Below are 20,375 nucleotides of genomic sequence, written 5' to 3' on the forward strand. Positions count from 1 at the left end.
TCCACACAGGGAGTTCCCAGGCAGCTTTTTTATGGGGAATATGAGCTCAAGTGACCTTGGGCCTTGAGAGTGCTGGTGTCCTCTTGGTGAGGACACTTTGAGGCTCCAGTCCCCAAAAAACTCAACTTCTGTGATTACATGCTCCTGGAGGGCTGGGGCTGCACAGTGTGCTCAGCCTCCCTGCCTGGTGTCCCTTAGGGGACATTGAGTGACAATGCCACCAAATTCCTGCCGAGTGGGTGTCCCCGATTCGTCCCTCCTGCCAAGCTGGGGACTGGGAACGTGCTGGGAACAGAAGACAGAGCAGTGACACAGCTGTGCTGGGTAGGGAAGGGTTTATTTCCACGCAGCCTGCCCGGATTTCCCCCCCCCGGCCCCGGGGGATGGAGAGGAGCAGTTCTTCGGGGGCTGGAGCTCTGCAGCCGCCATCCCAGCGCCATCCCAGCGGGATGTGCCTGCCCAGGGGACGCGTCACGGCCGTGTCCCCCTGCCCGGTACCTAATGGCGCTGGCCTCATTCCTGCGGGGCCGCAGCCACAGCGCGTTCCCATGGGGACAGGGGGGCTCTGTGGTCCCCAGGCCCCTCTGCTTCCGTGGGGGATGGAGATGGATGCAGCTCCCGGCTCTGCCGCCTCTCTGTGTGTCCGGATCCCGGTGTCCCCGCGTGGCTCGGGCAGGGGCTCAGCCGGCAGCTCCGGAGCTGGAAGCGGCTCCTCCGTTCTCCATCCCAAAGCGGGGGCAGGCGGGGACAGGCGCGTCCCCCATCCCCTGGGCTTCCATCGCGTGCCCAGGCCTGGTGGGAAGGGCTGGATGTGGCGCAGCTCAGCTGGAAAGCGGCCGCAGCTCCGCTCGGGCGGGGGCAGGCGGGTGGAGGGGGACCCCAACACCACCCCGGGGACTGTCCCCACGGCCCCCCGGCCCCCTCCTCACGGCTCCGGGGGGGCCTTGGCGGGGTCAGCCATTCTCCGGGCGCTGTAGAGGGACAGGCAGAGTCCGGCGGCCGCCAGCAGCAGGGCCAGGGGGGTCAGCAGCCGCCCCCCCGGCTCATCCCCACGTCCCGCTGCCAGCTGCATCTGTGGGGACAGAGGGGAGCACTGGAGTAGCCCAAACCCCACCGGGACAGGGTCCTGGGGCCATGCCCTGAATGTCCCCATCGCACTGGGTGGTGTAAAGGCAAGGGGAGCAGCTTTGTGCCCCTCTGGGCATCTCGGGGAGGTTTTAGGGTGCCCCGTGCAGCACTTGCGGGCCCCCACCGGCAGCACGGTCGCTGCTAACGCGGGGCTGGGATACAGCCGGGAACGGCTCCCGAGGCCAGCAGGCCCGGTGGGCAGCGTGGGCAGCATCCCGGGGCTCCCCAGGGGCTCCCCCAGCCCTGCTCCCCCTTACCTGGAGCAGACGGAAGTACCCCGGGGTCAGGCGTCGGGGGCGGATGATCATGGCGTGACCGGGAGAGCGGGGTCGGGCTCCGTGGGGCGGCAGCAGCGGGGCTGGCACCCCCCGAGCCCCGGAGCACGGCGAGGGGCTCCGAGAGTGTCGGCGGCCCCTCGGGCAGGGCGCAGGCACCGGGCGGGCGCGGAGCAGCAGCTGTCAGCCGCGATCAGCGCCCGCTGCTCCCCGGAGCGGACACGCCGGGCGGGGGGGCCTGGGCCAGCCCAGACTGGGTTTGGGGGGGGCTGAAGGGCTGGGCTGAACCGTGGGCGAATCCCTCTGCAGGCCTGTACGGGGCTGCCTCAGTTTCCCCACCTGCAAAGAGGTGTGAGTTACGCTTTGGGCGGGGGGTGACACCCCAAAAACTCCGGGGCTCAGCAAAGGCTCCCCTCAGGTTCTTCTGGAGGGTCTGTGTGGCCTAACTTTGCACCCACGGGGCACCTGGGGGTCTCCCACCGGTGCCACAAGTGGTACGTGAAGCGGCTGGGGGGTGACACCGGCCGTCATTTCCCGGGGGTTCCAGCGGCCGTGTGTCACCGTCCGGGCTGTGACTCACCGGAGCCTCGCCCCACGGGCCGGTCCCGGGCAGGCGGGCTCGGCGCTGAGCGGCACCCGGGAGCGCCAATGGGGCTGCGGCTGCCGGCGCAGGTGGGAGCCGCGCCCGGCGCAGGTGAGAGCCGCGCCCGCCGCCGCCATGGAGCCCGTGCGCTCCTGGGGCCCCGCGCAGGCGGCCGCCTGGCTCCGAGGTGAGACCCAGGGTCTCGGGCTCTTGGGGACATGCGGCTGGGGCTGGCAGAACTTCCCGTCCCTCCTCTCCTCCCTGGGAGGGGCATTCCCTGGATGGCTTGGGGGGAGAGGGAAGGGGTCTGGCCGTTCCCACCGTTCGGGTTGAGGCCGGGTGAGCTCGTTGCGTGGAGAGGAGCCTCCCATCAGCCAGGGAACACCCCTGGGGTCACCCGGCCAGGAGCCAGCGGGGACACTGGCGGGGGGACTGATCTGTGGCAGGGCTGGACGCGGCGGTGCAGGGGTACCCCTTCGAGGCCTGGGGGCTATCGGGGCCTGACCTGCTGGGGCTGGACGCGGAGGTCCTGGAGGCACTGGGCGTGTGGCCCTTGGGACACCAGGAGCTGCTGCTGGAAGCCGTGGAGCAGCTCCGTAACCTGGTGAGTGCCGGCATCCCGGGGGCTGCGGGATCCCAGGGAGGAAGGGAGGAGCAGGGGGACGTTCCCTGGGCTGAAGGAGGAGGATGTGGGATCACCCTGGGCTGGGTAGAAGGGGGCAGATGGGGTCACCTTGCACTGGATGGAGGTGGGGACACAGGAGCACCCTGGACTCACTGGAGAGGGGTTCTGAGGAGACCGTGAGCTGGACAGAGGGAAAGACATGGGGGCACCGTGGGCTGGGTGTGGATGTGGAGACCACCCATCCATCCCCTGGCATCCCTGTCCCCCCCAGGACACAGGGCTGGCGAGCACCAGCTTGCGGACACTGACGGAGAGGCTGCAGGAGCTGGCGCAGGGCATCCAGAGCCTGGTGCAGGGGGGGCTGTCAGCAGGGGATGCCCCCCAGCCGCCTTCCCTCACCCTCCTGGCCCGAGTCATCGACCTGGTCGGGGCTGCCAAGGAACTCTTCTCCTGGCTCAACAGGTCTGGGGCAGCTGAGGGTACCCCTGGGTGCCCCCCACTCCGGGGGCTCAACTCTCTCTTCCCCCAGGTACCTCTTCTCCACCCTCAATGACTTTTCGGCCAGCCGGGACATCATCCTGCTCTGTGCCCAGCTGGCAGAGATGCTGCAGGCGGTGAGTGCCCAGGGCTGGCTGCTCTCCTGACCCCCAGAGCTCCGATGGCTGGAGGTGGGGGAAAAGCTGGGGTGCAGGGGGGTCCCCCCAGCTGGGATGGAGCCGTCCCATCATGCTCATCCCCACGTCTTGTCCCCCAGGACCTTCCTGTGGCCGAGAGGAGCAGCGGGATCCTGCAGATTGTGAGTGCTGGGTGAGGAGGGGGTGGCAGGCCCGGGGGGCTGCCAGGGCTCCCCTCACGCCCCGCTGTCACCCGCAGTGCCAGCACATCGTGGGCATCTGTGAGAGCATCGTGGGCTGCAGCCCCCCGGCGCTGCTGGACCGCAGGGCTGTGCTGCAGCGTGTGGGGCTGGCGCTGCCCCCCAGCCCACAGGGCAGCCCCCCGATGTCCCCCAGCACCCCAACACAGCCCCTTGGCCTGTGGCAGAGCCCCCCAACATCCCCTGACACGCCAACGCTGCCCCCCAGCCAATGGAGCAGCCCCCCAGGATCCCCTGACACCCCAACACCACCCTCTGATCTTGTGGGGAGCCCCCAGCCGCTCCTCACCACCCGACTGGTGAGTCCCCTCCACCCCAGTGCCCCCCTCTGCCTCGGGACCCCCAGCCCCCTGCTCAAACCCCCATCTTGGCCCCCCCAGGGCTTTGAGATCACCTCCACCAGCTCCTGCCTGCACTTCGTGTCTGCAACCACCTCAGAGGTGAGTGAGGGGCTGCCCTCCTGTCACCCCCTGCCCCTCAGTCACCCCCTTTTGTGCCCTGTGGGGAACAGCCCCATCCATGGGATCCCGAGAACCTCTTAGGGCCCTAATCTGCCTTCCCCTGCCCCAGAGCAGGGCCTGTGGCTGAGCCTGTGTAACTCATCCCATGAGTGAGCACAGCCTGGGCATGGGGGAGCCCCCTCTGCACCCCGATCCCACTGCTGGGCAAAGTCGGGTTAATGGTTAATTAACCTGAACCCCTTGGTTCTTCCTGAGGGAGAGGTCCTGAGTGGGGTTAGCTTGGGAGGAAGGGAGGGAGAGAACCCAGGACTGGGCACCCCACTGTCACCCACCTCTACCCAGGCTCTGGCTGCCCACAGGGGCCACGTCCTGCCCGGAGATGAGATCGTGCAGGTCAACGAGCAGGTCGTGGTGAGTCAGGGGCACAGGGGCTCGAGGCTGCTGCTGCATTTGGCAGGGAGCACGTGGACAGAGCTGCAGGGCTGGGAGGGCTCGGGGAGTACTGGGGCTGAGGTGGGGGGATGCAGGAGTTATGAGCAGCAAAAAGCAGGAGCTGTGGTTGGGAAAGGTCTGGGGGACACAGGAGCCATTGCCAGGAGGATTTGGGGGATGTGGGATCTGTGGCTGGGGCAGGTTTGGGGGATGAAGCGTGCGTGGGGCCGGGGCAGTGGCCCACAGCTCACCCAGGATTTGCAGGTGGGTTGGACACCTGTCAACCTGGCGAGGAAGCTGCTGGAGAAGGGGAACAGGGTGACTTTGGTGCTGAAAAAGATCCCCCTCGACCTGCCCGGCTCACCCCCCTCTCCCAGGCAGCAGGTGAGTGATCCCAGTGGTCCCAGTCCAGCACCAGTGCCGCACTGGGCTGTGCTGGGAAGCAGGCAGAGATGCTCAGAGCTGGGTATCTCCCATCACACTGGAGATTCCTAAAGCTCTGGGGTCCGTGGTGGGATGGGGCTGGCACTGACACTCCATCCACAGCCCCCAGGAGCATTTTTGGATGCTGCAGATTCCCCTGGCACCAGGAGCAGCGAGAGCCCGGGCAGCCCCGTGTCCTTGACCTCCAGGTGAGCCCCATCCCGACACCCTGACACCCTCAGTCTGGCCATCAAGGAGATGTTTGGGTACATCCATCCTTCCCAGCCCTTTTCTAGGGGGAGAGGTGCCAGCAGTGCAGCAGCTGCCTTGAGCAGCCCAGCAAGCTGCCAGCAGTCTTAAGGAATGAAAACCAGGGGGGGTTAGTAATTCATTCACTTGGTAACGTTTTAGTGGGTTGGAACTATATTTAGGCATGACCCTTCTCCCATCCCGGAATGGAAAGGCGTGCGGAGAGAGCCAGAGGCAGCACGGGCAGGAGCCGAGCTGGGGAGGCCGGTGGAACGGAGCCGGAGCTCTGGCACCACGTCCCCTGCAGCCCCATTCCCGGGGCAGGGAGCGCCGCGGGTGCCCCAGCCCGAGGTTGATCAGGGACCCTGGCAGCGCTCAGGGAAGTTTGGGGCTCAGGGGTCCCTTTTTCCTCCCAGCGTTGCAGCCGACTTGGACTCGGGACCAGACTCTGCCCCGGATCCCGTCACTGACGAGGAGCAGGAAGAGGACAAGCGGGATCTGAGGCTGCCCGGGGCAGCTGTGGAGGAGCTGCGGGGACTGTCTGGACAGGGTAGGATGGGAGCAGAGGGTGTCCGGGGATGGAGCAGTTCCCCCCAGAATAGGAGGCTGCAGCCCTGCTCTCTGTTCACAGGTGCTGCAGAGGTGTGGGACAGTGGCAGCACCCTGGGAACCGCCCTGGACACCCCCCCGAGCACCCCTGCTGCCACTGAACCCTGTGCCACAGAGCTGAGCCCCAGGGCAGCCCCCAGCACGGGGGCTGGGGGAGCAGAGCCCAGCCAGCTCCCTGGGGAGGTGAGAGCTGGGGGGGACACGCTGGGGGGGTGTCAGAGGTTCCCCTCTGACCCCCTGCACTGTGTGGGTGAATTGGGGGGTCCCTACAGGGGTCCCTAAGGGCTGTGTTTGCTGCTCAGCAAACACTGCCCTGCCCTCACCCCCTGCACTGTCACTTAGATCCCATCTCTGTTTCCCCTCCCAGGGCAGCCCCCGCACGAGACCAAAAGGTGAGCAGAGCCCTGGCAGGGCTGGGGGCTGTCCCGGGGGGGCTCTGCCTCCCCTTCCCTCCCCTGACACCCCCAAGGCTGTGGCGCAGGAGTGGCGACCAGGCTAAGCCGCCGCCGGGTCTCGTGCCGGGACCTGGGCCGGGTGGACTGCGATGGGTGGCTCCTCAAGAAGAAGGACCACGTGGGCTTCATGGCCCAGAAGTGGAAGCGGTGCTGGTTTGTGCTCAAGGGCCACACGCTCTACTGGTACAACCACCCCAACGTGAGTGGGGGCACTGGGTACCCCCCCACCTGGGCAGCCGGGATTTCCTGGGGTGGTGCCGGACACGGCTGTCCCTGACCCCGCAGGATGAGAGGGCTGCGGGACTCATCAACGTGGCCACCTACAACCTGGAGAGCACGAGGGAGCAGAAGAAGAAATAGTGAGTGGGGTCTGTCTCACTTTCACCCCCAGCTGGTGGTGGGAGAGGGGGAGATGCTGTCCTAAGGCCACGTGCTGATGAGTGATGAGAACCACTGCATGTCCCCATGGGGCTGATGAGATCCCCACAGGCCTGCTGGGGTTTCTGTGGGGCTGATGAGATCCCCACAGGCCTGCTGGGGTTTCTGTGGGGCTGATGAGATCCCCACAGGCCTGGCACCTTGCTGTGCCCACACTCTGAGCAAGGCCAGCACTGTTCCTGGTGTTATCTGGGATGAGGCTGATCTGGAGCTGGGTTGGGATGCGGGGCTGCAGTGCTAGGGAGGCTGGAGGGGGCTTGGGGCTGGCTCTGTGTCACCACAGCAGCCACCCCCTTGTCCTCAGTGTGTTCCAGCTGTGCCACCAGACATACAAGCCCTTTGTATTTGCTGCTGAAACCTTGGCTGACCTGAGCATGTGAGTAAGGGAGCCGATGATCAGCACTGGCCCCACCACCCTGGGCTGGCCAGGACCCTCCTCCCGCTGCTCTGTCCATCCTTTCCCTCCCCAGGTGGGTCAGTCGCCTGGTAACAGCCAAAACAAAGTACACACTGGCCCACCAGGCAGTCCCAGACAAGGAGGAAGGTAATGGGGCCATGCTGGGGTGGGGGCTGGGGTCGGTGGGAGGGGGTCCCCATGGGGTAGTGGTGCCTGGTGCCACAGCCCCGGTGTGGGACCGCTGGGAGCTTGGCCCATGATTTGGGGGAACGTGACAAACGCTCCCTGAGGGGTGGCTGGGATGATTCTCAGCCCTGGGAGGGAATTTCTGTCTTCTCCCATGGCCTCCAGACTGCTACAGTGAGACAGAAGCTGAGGATCCCGATGATGAGTCCCCCAGGCATGGATCCGACTCGGTGAGTGACCCTGGGGGACACTCTGGGGACAGAGGGACAGAGCTCCTTGTCTCACCTCCTTCCCCATCTCTCTCTCAGCTGAGGAAGAGGTTGCAGAACACCCCAGAGAAGGCGCAGCTCTCCCCAGCCAGCAGCACAGCCAGCAGCCCCCAGGGCAGCCCCCGGCCCTGCTCCCCCATGGGTAGGTGCTGGGGGGGGACACCCTGTCACCTTGTGTCCATTTTGCCTGTGGTGTGCTGGGGGGTAGCTCGAGTTGTGTGTTGGGACAGGATGAAGGGAGCCTACAGGAAAGATGGAGAGGGATTTTTTTATGAGGGCACAGAGTGACAGGGCAAGGGGGAATGGATTTAAACTAAAAAGAGTATGTTTAGAGTGGACATTAGAAGAATGATCTTCCCTGTGTGAGTGGTGAGGCCCAGCACAGGGTGCCCAGAGCAGTTGTGGCTGCCCCTGGATCCCTGGAAGTGTCCAAGGCCAGGCTGGATGGAGCTTGGAGCAGCCTGGGATAGTGGAAGGTGTCCCTGTCCATGGCAGGGGTGGAACAGATAATCTTTAAGGTCCCTTCCAACCCCAGCCACCCCTTCAAGGCAGGATCATGCACAGGGGAGCCCTGCAGGGTCTCGGGGCTGCCCTCCTGCTCCAGTGCCCCTTCTCCTTGCCCAGAGCCCGCTGGGGAGGATCTGGAGAGCCTGATGCGGTGCCTGAGGCAGGGCGGGCTGTCCCTCATGGGGCAGCAGCGCTTCCTGACGCAGGAGCAGTGCCGAAAGTCCTTCCTGCGGCGCAACAAGAACCCGCACATCAACGAGAGGGTGCACGCCGTGCGGGCCCTGCAGAGCACGCTCAAGGTGGGACCCCGCAGCCCCCCAAGCACCCCCAATGCTCCCCTGCCCATGGGTGTCCCCCCAAAACGTGCATTGCTCCGGGTAGGCGAAGCTGGCGGAGCTGCAGGCCCTGGAGCAGCTGCTGGGAGAGGCCGCGCTCACCTCGGACACGTTCAGGCGCTGGAAGGAGGAGCACCAGGAGCTGTACCGGGAGCTGAGGGAGGGCTGGGCAGGGCAGCAAGGCCAGGGCCACGACCAGGGGGATGCTGGAGACCAGCAGAGCCCGCATGAAGAGGCAGCTGAGCCCTGACATCCCGCCAGGACCTGGTGTGGGTCGGTGCCCACAAGACTTGGAGCATGGGAGCACGGCGGGTGCTCTGTGCTGGGGGGCCTGAGCACATTTTGGAAGGCTCAGCCCCCACAGGGGCCATCCCACAGGGGAAGTGGCCTCTGTGGAAGTCTTAATTTTTCCCAGCTCGCCTTGCCTTGGCTGCAGGTTGGAAAGGGGCGGATTTTCCTGGGGAACGTGCCCCCGCTGTGGTGCTGCCAGCCGGCCCGGACACGGGCTCTTCTGCTGTAAATAAATGTGGTGACAGGGCCTGGTCGTGCCGTGGTTTTTTCTTGGCGCTGAAATCGTCAAATCATGGAATTGTTTAGGCTGGAAGAGACCTCCAAGATCATCGAGTCCAGCTGTAAAGGCGGTACTGCCGCGTTCACCACTAAGCCGCATCCCTAAGTGCCACATGCACATGTTTATGAACACTCCCAGGGATGGTGACTCAACCACTGCCCCGGGCAGCCTGTGCCAGTGCTTGACCACCTTTTCCGTGAAGAAATTCGTCCTGCCGTCCAACTTCACCCTCCCCTGGTGCAACTCGAGGCCGTTTGCTCTTGTCCTGTTGTTCCGCCTGCCAGGGCTTTGTGGACATCGAGCCGGTCTCCCCGAACCCCATTTTATCCAGGCTGGACCCCGCCGGCTCCCTCAGCGCCCGCCCTACGGGTGCCGCCCGCGGCCAATTTTCCTCCGTCAGAGCCCGCCGCTCCCTGCACGGCGCGACGGGGGCGGGGACAGCGCTCATTAGAGCCAATGAGCCATGGGTGGGGGCGTGGCCGACGCGTTCTATTGGCTGATACGCTGCTAAACCACGCCCCCTCCCTGGCTCCGCCCCCCACGCCGGTGGAGGTAACGGTCGCGGCGCGCGGGGGTGGCGGGAGAGGCGCGGCGGCGGCAGGTGAGGGACGGACCCCGACCCCAGCCCCAAATCCCATCCCCGACCCACACCCAACACGGCACCGCCACCACTGCACCGCCACCGGGCACCGGCAGCGCCACTGCCACACCGCCACCGCGTCCCGGACCCTCCAGCCCTTCAGGGACCGGTCTCTGAGCTCCTCCTGGCCTTCCCCCTCAGCCCCTCAGGGATCGGTTCCCGCTTCTCTTCAGGGCCCACAGGACCGGCACCCGCTCCTCCGCCTTTTTTTCATCCGGTGCTGATGGACGGAGCCCCCACACCCAGGGACTGGCTCCCACCCTTAAGGACCGGGACCTCCAGCGCGTCAGAAATTTAGCTAAAATTAGACATATCTGCCTAAATTAACCATAAGAAGTACTACATTTATGTAGAAGTGTTTCATTTCTTTGCTGAGTAAAATGCTGTTCATTATCCTCTCGTATTCCCAATGTTTCTCTTAGGTTGTATATGAATGTTTTCTAGGAATTAATGTCTTTGAGCTCTTCAAATCAGTTTAACAAAAATCTGTAGCAGCTGCTAATGGAGGACTGAATATATGTTTGTAGAGGCCTTGAATTTCCACTGTGTAGATGTAAATTGCACTTGCATTATCAGAGACAGGAAATTCACTGTCTGAAGCGCTCAGAGAAATAGATAAATTAACCCAAAACTCTGGACAGATAAAGATTGTTATTCATGGCACAGAAAGGCTGATTTTTGAAGGACTTTTTTCCTCATGTAGTTGCTCAGTGACCTCTACAGAGGGCAGAAATCATCTGGTTGAGAGTTAAGACTTTTGAAGAGAAATTTTTAGTCTTTGTAGACACAGATTCAGCATGCAGGTACTGTGGTGATAGGTAAAAACTCTAAATACCTGCCTTGGGGATAACAACTGAAAGGTGTTGCTGAATCCCTGGATAATGGTGCAAACAGGAATTCTCCTTTTTCAGGCATAAAGAAAACTTTAAAAGTTGTTTTGTTTTTTTTTAAAGAGTTGCTGCATGGAAAAATCAGATCTAATTGGGAGAAGCAGCTAATTAAATATTAAATGAGCAGCTGCTGTGTGTGTACCCTTTGCTTGGTTAGTGGGAACAGGGTGTGGATTATACTCAAAATAAGATTTTTATTCATTTATCCAGTTCTCTAGATAGATAAGATGGCTGCTCCTGAGAAAGATCCAAACCTGAGGCTCCTGCAGAAGAATCCATCAGGTAAGGACAGTCCTTTCTCCAAAGCCCTGTTGCTGTGGGATCCTGTTTCAGTTTCTCTAAGGAGACACGTGGCCCTCAGAAGATTCTCCACCAGAAGCTTTTTGTTAAAAAAAGGTCTTTTTTCCTACCCTTGCCTGCTTTTTCAGCAATCATTTGATAAGGAATTTCTCCCTTAAGCTGATAGCTGATGAATCTGGGAGAGTTCTTTAGAGTTAATGTAAAAATACCTCTTTAACTTGCCCAGTTTTGCTGTGCTGCTCTTTTTATTCAGGGCACCAGCTGGGTGTAACTTGACCAAACCAATCAATGGGAATATAATTTACAGCTTCTGCATTCTGACTTCCTCACCAAGATTGTTTTTCAGTCTCCTGTTGATATTATTTGACTTCCCTGTGCTTCCTGCCATTTCCTTTTGCAAAAGATATTTTTTTAACAGGAACACGGGGAGCGAGGCAAGGAGCAGTTTGGTGTTTGGAAGCACCAGTAATTACAAATGGCTTAATTAAAGCATAAATATCCCTGCTTTTTTCTCTCCAGACCCCAGCAGCTGTCAGAAGAGCAAGTTCTTGGAGACTGAGTGGAAGACTGTGAAGTCCCAGAGCCGCCTCAGCCGCTGGCCGAGCGTGGCCGAGAGCGGGGATGGGGGAATTGGCACCTCCTGCTCGGACAGCACCGAAGGTGATGGGCACCACTGGGTCAGAACGTAAAACCTGGAGGGCAAAACCTGTCAGAATGTCTGAAACTATTTAAAATCCAGATGTGTGGAATGTAACCAAGTGAGGAGGGGGCTGGCTGTTCCTCTGAGCTTGGTCATTGTCTTGCTGCAGTGCTTTTAACTGACTAAAAGCCACCTTGGTGACTTGCTGGTTCTTACTGTCCAGTGAGAGATTTATCAGCAAGTCTGTTGTGTGATTTTTAAAATATTTTTAAGGAAATAATTTGTAGGTGCCTTTGTGCAGAAGCGTTTGTCTGTGCAGTGTTAGAGCTGAGAATTCTGCAGGCTGGCCTTCAGCTGAGGCCCACTCTGAAATTTCTGGTCCCTGCAGTACTTTCCACCTGACTTTTTTATCTTCACTGATTCTTTTTTCAGTAATGAGGGACTTTGTGGCGCTCCTTAAAACACTTCACACATCTTTGTCTTCCAGGGAGCCTTTGGAACAGAGCTGTAGATCTCAATAATGTGCCAGTGAAATGGAGGCCGTTAGCAGGGCTGCCTGTTGGAAGTATTGCTAGAAATATTACACCAGCACGTGTTCAAGTGTTCCATCAGGCCTCTCTGAGGATAATAAAACACCCATTTGGCAGCTGGAGATGATTTCCCTTTGGGAAATGTCCCTTCTGAGCGCTGGTGATGTCACAGGGTGACCTGCAGCCCTGGCTGCTGCTGAGGCACGCTGAGCTCAGTACATTAATCAGAAATGTTGTTGTGAGGACCCTCAGCACACTCAAGGAACTGATTGCAGCACCCCCACGTGAGGTGCTGGTCAGGGAACTCTGGTTCCTGACAGTGACACCAGGGGATAAATTTAGGGGCTGTAAAAGGAAATGGTGCTGTCTCTTCTCTTTGCCAAGGTGAACGTGCCTGCAGCTCCTCAGTAGCATGATGTTCTCTGGAGTCCCCAGGCACAGCCAAGCAGTGGCTGAGAGATTTTCTGCCCTCACTGCTCATTTTTGATGAAAGGATCAAGTGCCTTTATTGTGACAGTTCTTCTGTAGCGTGATTTTGGTCTTTGCAGAGAGTGATTTGGGCTGTATTCAAATTGTAGTGTTTGTTTATTCATTGTGGCAGTGCTTGGAGGGTACAAACAGGTGGGAGGGTGACTTGTTAGAGCATCACGTGGGGATGGGCCTTTGGCCAAAGCTGTGAGGAAATCAAGTGTTCCTGGGAGAAACCTGGAATTTCTGCGACACAGAACGTCTCAGGACAACGAGTGGGCGCTTCAGTGTTTGCCTTTCTCAGCCCTTGCTGTTGCTGTATTGAAATCTGAGAGTTGCTAAGAATAACCCCGAGTTCCCTGCAGCCAGGTTTGGTGCCCCACTGGCAGGACAGGAGCTCAGCCTCACTTCCTGTGGCCGTAGGTGAGAGCCATTGCTCCAGCTCTAGGACGGGCTCTTGCCGGGGTGTCCTGGAGGAGCTGGAAGGTCAGATCCTCGGGGTCAGCGATGTTGGAGGCTCATCATGGGCTCAGGGAAGGCTCCTCTTAGCTCTGCTCACGCTTGGGAGTTGCTGAGCCGTGGGACGGGCAGAGCAGGATCACGGGCTCAGTGTTCAGCTCAGTAAGTTTCAGCCCTTTTATTCAGTATCAAGGACTTGATTTCTAAACCTAGAGAAAGATAACATTATTGATTCAAGATTATTCTAAAAACAAGGATTAAAAATATGGATTAAGCTTGGATTTTTCCTGTGGTGGTAGGGAAAGGTCAGCAGGTTCCTGAAACTTGTAGTGAGGGGGAACAGGGGTGTGCCTGAGTCATGCTGCTGCTGCTGCTTTGGAGGACATGTTCAGTGGGAAAGGAACCGGTTTTAAAATAATTTTGGAAAGCTCACTGGAGGATTGTATTTTCAGGACTGTAATTACAGTACCCCTCTCCTTCTTCCCGCAGACTTCTGCAATTCCAGTAGCGGTTCCTCATTCCTTCCCATCAAAACCCAGGTGACCATTCCAACAGCCCACGTTATGCCTTCCACGCTGGGTGCCTCGCCCTCCAAGCTGTGCCCTGCAGGGAACCAGGGCTGCTCCCAGAGCTCTGCCGTGCCAGCCTCTGCCCCTGACCGCCCAGGGCTCGCCAGGAACGGGGACTTGAACGCCGGGAAGTCCTCTCAGGTGCCACCCAGGGACCTCCTGCGTCTCTACAGGCCTTCGGGGGAGAACGGCTGCGAGCGCTCCTGGCCTCCTGCTGCTGATCACACGAGGACAGAAGACGCCTGGAAGTTTGACACCCCTGCCATCGAGCAGACCCTTAACCAGTCTCTCTTTCTGGACAGTGTGTGCACTGACCCTCTGCACAGGTGCCAGAAGTTCAACCCAAGCTCTGAGGCAGGGAAGGACCATTACAAGGTGCTGCCAGAGAGCAAACAGGCGCCGGGGGCCAACAGAGCCTGCGAGCCCCGGGACGGGACGTGGCCTGGCGGGAGCAGGCTCATGCCAGCGGGACTGCAGGCCAACAATTTCTATTCAAAACCTGTAGTAGCTCCCCCAGCCCGAGCGTGGGTGCAGGAGGGCTGCACACTGCACCCCCACCAGGGAGTCTGTGAGCTCAGTGCCTGGAAACAGCAGCTGGACAAAGTGAGGCTGCAGGTGGAGCAGATGCAGGTAGGCAGCTGTGACTGTGTGAATTGGAAACCCTTCCTGTCTCTTTAGACAGGAATTGTTGTTCCAGACTAAGGAGCTGGGGGGAAAATGTCTCATGCTTCTCCCTGAGTGACACCAAAAGTCTCCTAATGGTCTGTTTTTACAGCTTGTGGTGTCACAGGTATCGTTTGACACGCTGTGTGTGCAGAGCAGCCCTGGATTGAGTTACAGGGCTGCACCAGCTGCCAGATCAAGAGCTGAAATACCCTGTCTGATAGAAACTGTAAAGAAAAAGCATGCCAAGAGGTTTTAAACAGTGTCTAGAATAGCTTTCTTCTGTATCTAGGGTTAAGACAGACTTTTTTGAGAAAATGCATGAAACTAACTGCAGTTCTTTAGGTGGAAACAGTTTGTTTACCACTTCCCACCAGCTGTACCCTAATGGAGACAAATTGTTTCCAGCAAGCTAGCACAGTGATCTAAAATTATTTGTTAATCTCCAGTTGTGCTTGGGCAAAGTTTCTTGTTCTTGGACATCAACAGAGTACTGAAATAGCCGTGCCCTGGCATGCAGATGAGCACACAGTGTGCAAAATAGCTCCAGCAGTGTTGCAATTACCCCTGTGGGGCACAGACCTCTCCCTCCTTGTTTTGTCTCCTCTTGCAGTTACAAAATGGAGGCACCTGCCCCCATTCCTCCTTGTATTCCCCATCCCTGCCTGCACCTGACCCAGCTCAGTGGATCAATATCCTCAACTCCAATGAAAACCTGCTCAAGGAGAAAGAGCTCCTCATCGACAGGTGAGGCTTTGAGACTGACATGTGGTTTAAAGACTCCAGTCCAATTCCATTTGGAAAGGAAAGGTTTGGAAAGTGCCAAGAAGGGCTCATTTCTCAGAGTTCCTTGTGTCCAGTTGATCTTGTTTTGTTGCAAACAACAATATAAAGACCTTAGAGAACAACCTGAGCTCTTCTCTCCTTGGAATAAGGACAGTGATCCTGAAGGGCTCAAATAAATTAATTTTAGTTATGGTTTTCTGTGTTTTTTAACACAAAGATTTCTGTTCACGTCATGATTATCTGGAATGTCAAAATAACTGCCTCTTTTGCTTAAGGACTCTGGGAGCTCTTTGAGGCCTTTATTTTAAATTTGGTTTTTGTGACTTTGGGCTGGCAAACAACACTTCTCTCACCAAAGACTAGTGGTGCACAAGGTTTTTGAAAAAGTCCTAATGGAAAGTACTTTCAGCATCTGGACTGTAGATACTTTTTCTTCTTTACTTTGAGTCATCTGTCACCTGTTTATTTCACTCCTAAGCTCCAGAGTCAAGCAGGATCCTCCAAAACATGAAAGGCTTGTGTGTTTTATCTGTAATCATGGTTGGGGGGAGTGTTTTGAAGGGAGGAAAGGGAAAAGAAGAGTCAGTAAGAATTGTAAAAAAGGTCAAAGTGTTATTTCTGTGCAGGTGAGCTCCGAGCTGCAGAGTTTCTGCCCTGCTTGTCACTGTGTGGAGCAGCAGTGCTGTGGTGGTGGTGGCACTGCTTGTGTTGTGCTGCTGCTCTCTATGTTTGAGAAGAGTGAATTGCCTGTTTTGTTCCAGACAAAGGCAGCACATTTCCCAGCTGGAGCAGAAGGTCCGGGAGAGTGAACTGCAGGTTCACAGTGCCTTGCTGGGCTGCCCAGCCACCTATGGAGACGTCTACATGCTGAGGATGCAGGTACAGCAGGTGTCAGTGAGAAACATGTGCTGAATCCAATGGCCCTGCCACTGCTGCTGAGTTGTTTGCTGAGCAGGACTGTGCACAGTCAAATTAGAAATTACCCTTTGTGTGGCGTTACCAGCACCTCTGTGCCCCCTGAGATTTCCAGCCCTTTGGTTTGGTTAAAGCTGTGCTGCTGATGCCAACACCTGGCAGCCCTGCCAGGTGTTGTTTCAGAGTGTGTCAGATGGGCTGAGGGATGTTTGGCAATTGGGAAGGACGAGGACACAGCCCTGGCACTGCTGAGGGCCACTTTGTACCCCAACAAATTCGGGGGCTGTCTTTGCCTGCAGGAGCTGCAGAGGGAGAACACCTTCCTCCGAGCACAGTTCACAGAGAAAACAGAGTCCCTCAGCAAGGAGAACATTGAGCTGGAGAGGAAGCTGGCTGCTGCAGAGGTGGATGTGAAGCTGGTCCGGGAGTCACTGAAGGAAACGGTGCAGAAACACGCAGAGGAGTTAAAGAAGCAGGAAGAAAGGGTAAGATCCTGTTGCTGTAGAGATGGGAAGATGTGTTTTCTTGTCAATGTAGTGCTGAGGTGGTGAAACTTCTCTGTGGCAGTTTGTAATTGCAGGTGTTTTCTCATCTTATTGTAGACTATGGTTTACAAGCAAAAGCCTTTCCTCCTGCAGTTAGAAGCATTTCAGTGCCTCCTCTTTTAACCAAAAAAATGCCTGTCTTTAGCTAAATAATCAGAAATTAGTTAAGGGGATCTTGTATTTTAGCACTGTGCAAAAAGCTAAATGAGTGGGCTTACAGAAGACTGAAGAATAAATAAGAAATTTAATAAACTAAACTTGTCTGTAACTGTCCCTGCAGGTAAAGGGAAGAGACAAACACATTAATAACCTTAAGAAGAAATGCCAGAAGGAATCTGAACAAAACAAAGAGAGGCAGCAAAGAATCGAGACCCTGGAACGATACCTGGCTGATCTTCCAACTCTTGAGGACCACCAGAAACAGAGTCAGAAGGTAAAACTTCCTCTGAGTTGCAATGGTGGCTCTTCACATACTTGCTTAACTTTTCTGTAGTTACATTTACTCCTCTTTTTTACATTTACTCTTACATTTACTTCTCTGCAGCTGAAGGAATCTGAACTGAAGACTACTGCCCTGCAGGAAACAGTGCTGGCACTGGAATCAGAGCTTGGAGATGTCCAGGCTGCTTTCAGGGAGCAAGAGCTGCAGCTGGAAACCCAAAAACACAAAGAGATGGAGCTTCTGTCCACTGTGCGCAGGTAGGAATCTGGAATCGGCTTCACCTTGGCACTGCAGGAGTTGCTGCACATGGAAGGTGATGCACAGCCCTTGGTGGGCTGGGATGCAAACAGGGCAATAATGACATTTGATATAAAATTCATTTCACTCCTCATATTGTTTCCCTCATTTAAGGTAAGGGAGAGATTGTAAATAAATCTGGTTTTTCTCCCCCATGGTGTTCTGCTTATTGCAGCTTGCAGGACAAGTTGCAGCAGCATGCAAAGAATGCAGAGAGAGGACCCCCTGCCCAGGATGGAGAGAGGCAGAAATTGGAACATGACTCTCTGAAGAAGGAGTGTGACTGCCTCAGGAAGGTAAGGGGCTGTCCCAGTCAGGAATCACACATTTTTCCACTCAGTCACAGCAGGCACTCAGATGAAATCGGGCACTTTTAAAGACACGATTGCACTGAAGCAGCAGTTCCTGGAATTCTAGACTGCAGGGTTCTAAAAGCTGTTCTTGTTGTGATAACCACACACTTCTCCAGTAATGCTGGGGAGAAGCTGCAGAATGCAGAAGAGGGGAGAGGAAAACCACAAGAATACAGTATCTCTGGTCTGTTTTTAGCTGATAAATCTAATAGTGCCTTTTATCCAAGTCCACTTCTAAGAGCATCTGTGATTAGAGCAGTAAATGGACAGGAAAGAGAAAGAGAGCAGATGCTATCTACTGAAGGAGAATTCCTGGTGGAATTACTGTATTTGTGAGGCCAGTTCTGATGCCTCTGCTTTTAATTCCAGATTGTGGACAAAAAGCAGAAGAAGATGGAGCAGTTGTCCTTGCAAGTCAAGGTGAGAAGTGACAGGGAAGGACCCAAGACTTGAGAATATGCCATGAAATGAGTTAGACTTACTGTGTTCCCATGGTCTGTTCCAGAACCTGGAAGAACAGGTGGCCCAGGAAGAGGGGACAAGCCAAGCTCTGAAAGAGGAGGCGATGAGAAGGGAAAACGCTCTGCAGCAGCTCCGGGCTGCCGTGAAAGAGGTCAGGGGGTGTTTGGAGTGCCTGGGTGTAGCACTGAATGGACACTGGATTGTCTTTTAGCAAGGCCCTGAATAGTTTTATTTTTAATTCTAATTAGAATAGAATTAGTCAGCAGCTCAATCTCTCCTGCTTCCTGCTGGTCAGTTGTCCTGTCAGGGCTGTGAAAGGAGCTGGAAAAGCTCCTGCTGGAAGGCAGGAGAAGCAGGTTGTGCCTCGGGAACTTGATGGGGATGGGCTGGAGGAGGCCGAGCTTGCCAGCTGGGGGCAGCAGAACGGGAGTCCAAGCACAGCCTCGGCCCTGAGGCAAGGCACGGCCACTGCCGGGTTGCTCAACCTCCTGGAAGCTTTTACTGCGTTGGCCTGGGCAGGGACAGGGCAGTTTGGTGGGGCACTTCCCGTTTGATCCAGACCCCGTGTGGGAGTGACACTGGCTCCTCTGACCACGGCCTGGAGGGCTGGAAGCAAACCAGCTCCTGCCCTCAGTGCTCCCATCACAGAGCAGGTGCATCAGGTGTGGCAGTGCCGCCCCAAGTGCCCGCTGACGTGCCGTGTCCGTGTGTCCAGCTGTCCGTGCAGAACCAGGACCTGATCGAGAAGAACCTGACGCTGCAGGAGCAGCTCCGGCAGGCCCAGCTGACGGCCCAGCCCCTGCCTGCTGACACAGCCCACCTGGCCCAGGAGCTGCACGGGGAGCTGGCCAGCTGCCTGCAGGATTTACAGTCTGTCTACAGCATTGTCACCCAGAGGGCTCAGGGCAAGGACCCCAACCTCTCTCTGCTCCTGGGCATTCACTGTAAGTACAGAGCGATGGCAGAACAAACCCTTCTGTTCCCGTGCTGTGGCAGAATGAAATAACTCACACAGAGCATGGAAAGTTCTCCTCTTTCTGGGCTTCTGAACACTTTCTGTGGTTGGCTTGCTTCAAAGGTGCATGTTGTAATAACTGAATGCTAAGCAGAACCTCTTTTGCAAATGCAAGTTGGTTTTTCTGGCTGACTTGCAAATGTGTGTGAACCTTGCTGAGAAGTGCATGTGAGGAAACTCCCTTCTCTGACCCCACAGCTGTGCAGTACCCTGTGAAGGAGAAGGATGACCTGCTGAGCCCTGATGGACTGGCCAAGAAACTGGTGGAGGTAAAACAGCTTCACAAAGAGGTGGAGGACTTGAGGACTGCGATATCTGACAGATACGCTCAGGACATGGGAGACAACTGCATCACCCAGTAAAGAACACTCCCAAAGTAAGACAGGGAATGAAGACTTGAAACTCTCAGGAGTCTTGTGCTCCTACAACCCTAAACCTATTCAGCACTTTACCATCCCTCTGCTCAGGTACAGGATGTGTGACCTGCCTGATCTGTGAGGAATCAGGAGGTTTGGCAAAAGTGTTCAGCTGCTGACTGGCTAACTGGGATCATTCAGGGCTTTGGTGTCAGACTTTGCAGTAGCTTTGATCTTGTGGAATCTGTTTTATGCTGTGTTTGCTGGAGCTGCTGTGGTCTCTGATGCTGGGAGATGAATTCTGACTTGCCTTCCAGGCATGTCAAATGCTGAACATGCAAATGTGACAGTTAAAATCACGGCTAAAAGGGAAATGCATGCCCTGGTCTTGCTGATACCCTCCCTGTGCAGGTCCTGTGTGACCAGAGGGTTGTCAGAGTGTTCGTGGGGTATCTGGATTCCACAGGCAGGCAGGTGTGCCAGTTACACTCCTGGTATTTACATCGAGGTGCTACCGCCTTGGATTGATGGAGCAGGACCTGCTTTCCTCAGGTAAATGCAACCAGTGTCTTTCAGCAGCCAGCATGAGTTGAGGAATAAAGCAACACTAAAAGACTCTGAAACCCTCCCCCCTGGGCACTGTTACCCCAGAAGCCTTAAGCCTTTTGTTCCCCTGAAGCAGCACTGGGAGTGGGCTGTGATTCAGACTGCAGAGGAAGTGGATTGATGCTGAAGTGCCTTAATGAGCTGGAAGAACCCTCTGCCCCCACTCTGCTCTGTGCCCAATGTATCCACTGGTGGGTGAGGAGCTGCTCTTCCCTCTCACAGCCTTTCAGAGCCATCACAAACAATCCTGGGGAGCTCCAAGTGTCTGTGGCCCCTGCCAGAGCCTCTGTGCCCCTGGGGACACATCTCTGCTTTACGGGGAGAAAGCCATACTGGTCCTAATGAGGGAGTTCTTCCTGCAAGGCAGTGGCCACTTGGGCTTTGTCACAGCCCTGTCCCTCCTTCCCTGCTCCTCTGCAACTAATGGGATTTCTAAATCCCATTGTGGGATCAGTTTCATTGCACCACAACCCTCCCTAACCCCAGTGACAGCTTTACAGTACAGAGTCCAAGGGTGGAACTTTAGTTTTCATCTTAAGAGCAAGATACCAAGTTATGAGAGGGAAAAAATCCTGCTGACATTTGTGTTGTTTGGCTGCTCTTGGTTCATGTTGGGGCTGCG

General features: G+C 56.6%; 2 protein-coding genes and 1 long non-coding RNA gene across 10 annotated transcripts; 2 read left to right on the plus strand and 1 right to left on the minus strand.

Annotated features, from left to right (window-relative positions):
- Positions 1–328: 328 nt before the first annotated feature.
- On the minus strand, positions 329–8,463 carry LOC148182542 (uncharacterized). Its single transcript, XR_015774582.1, has 3 exons — positions 8,349–8,463; positions 1,386–1,742; positions 329–1,072 (listed from the first exon to the last, which is right to left on the minus strand). It is a non-coding gene; the product is annotated as an uncharacterized LOC148182542 (long non-coding RNA).
- Positions 2,119–8,784, plus strand: CNKSR1 (connector enhancer of kinase suppressor of Ras 1). Of its 7 annotated transcripts, XM_088067316.1 has the most exons (21): positions 2,119–2,173; positions 2,433–2,590; positions 2,883–3,073; positions 3,141–3,225; positions 3,366–3,407; positions 3,485–3,784; positions 3,866–3,925; positions 4,289–4,357; positions 4,643–4,762; positions 4,925–5,010; positions 5,467–5,600; positions 5,682–5,842; positions 6,027–6,051; positions 6,141–6,313; positions 6,400–6,473; positions 6,857–6,928; positions 7,023–7,096; positions 7,301–7,365; positions 7,444–7,546; positions 8,029–8,210; positions 8,293–8,784. In XM_088067316.1, exons 1-21 carry the CDS (start codon positions 2,122–2,124, stop codon positions 8,494–8,496), a joined length of 2,430 nt encoding a protein of 809 aa, XP_087923442.1. In that variant the 5' UTR covers positions 2,119–2,121; the 3' UTR covers positions 8,497–8,784. The 7 variants fall into 7 exon arrangements, with proteins under 7 accessions (XP_087923442.1, XP_087923440.1, XP_087923443.1 ...); XM_088067314.1 differs by having other exon boundaries at positions 4,289–4,762; XM_088067320.1 differs by lacking the exon at positions 2,119–2,173 and having other exon boundaries at positions 2,469–2,590; positions 4,306–4,357.
- Positions 8,785–9,353: 569 nt separating this feature from the next.
- CEP85 (centrosomal protein 85) lies at positions 9,354–19,415 on the plus strand. Of its 2 annotated transcripts, XM_088067321.1 has the most exons (14): positions 9,354–9,369; positions 10,558–10,629; positions 11,167–11,307; positions 13,234–13,943; positions 14,590–14,723; positions 15,524–15,641; positions 15,977–16,162; positions 16,503–16,655; positions 16,767–16,921; positions 17,137–17,257; positions 17,684–17,734; positions 17,820–17,927; positions 18,492–18,720; positions 18,990–19,415. In XM_088067321.1, the coding sequence occupies exons 2-14, from the start codon at positions 10,575–10,577 to the stop codon at positions 19,151–19,153; spliced, it is 2,325 nt and encodes a 774-aa protein (XP_087923447.1). In that variant the 5' UTR covers positions 9,354–9,369; positions 10,558–10,574; the 3' UTR covers positions 19,154–19,415. The 2 variants fall into 2 exon arrangements, with proteins under 2 accessions (XP_087923447.1, XP_014113969.2); XM_014258494.2 differs by lacking the exons at positions 9,354–9,369; positions 10,558–10,629; positions 11,167–11,307 and adding an exon at positions 12,338–12,906.
- Positions 19,416–20,375: the final 960 nt, after the last annotated feature.

This window comes from Pseudopodoces humilis, chromosome 27 (genome assembly GCF_049639895.1).
Source record: "Pseudopodoces humilis isolate 2021_Gansu_Grassland_sample_001 chromosome 27, ASM4963989v1, whole genome shotgun sequence".
Classification (NCBI taxonomy): domain Eukaryota; kingdom Metazoa; phylum Chordata; class Aves; order Passeriformes; family Paridae; genus Pseudopodoces; species Pseudopodoces humilis.

Coding starts and splice junctions, on each gene's coding strand:
- CEP85 (XM_088067321.1), top strand. CDS start 10,575: ATGGCTGCTCCTGAGAAAGATCCAAACCTGAGGCTCCTGCAGAAGAAT. Junction 11,308..13,233: donor CTGCTCGGACAGCACCGAAG/GTGATGGGCACC, acceptor TTCTTCCCGCAG/ACTTCTGCAATTCCAGTAGC. Junction 14,724..15,523: donor AAAGAGCTCCTCATCGACAG/GTGAGGCTTTGA, acceptor GTTTTGTTCCAG/ACAAAGGCAGCACATTTCCC.
- CNKSR1 (XM_088067314.1), top strand. CDS start 2,122: ATGGAGCCCGTGCGCTCCTGGGGCCCCGCGCAGGCGGCCGCCTGGCTC. Junction 4,763..4,924: donor CCCCCTCTCCCAGGCAGCAG/GTGAGTGATCCC, acceptor CTCCATCCACAG/CCCCCAGGAGCATTTTTGGA. Junction 6,474..6,856: donor AGGGAGCAGAAGAAGAAATA/GTGAGTGGGGTC, acceptor CCTTGTCCTCAG/TGTGTTCCAGCTGTGCCACC.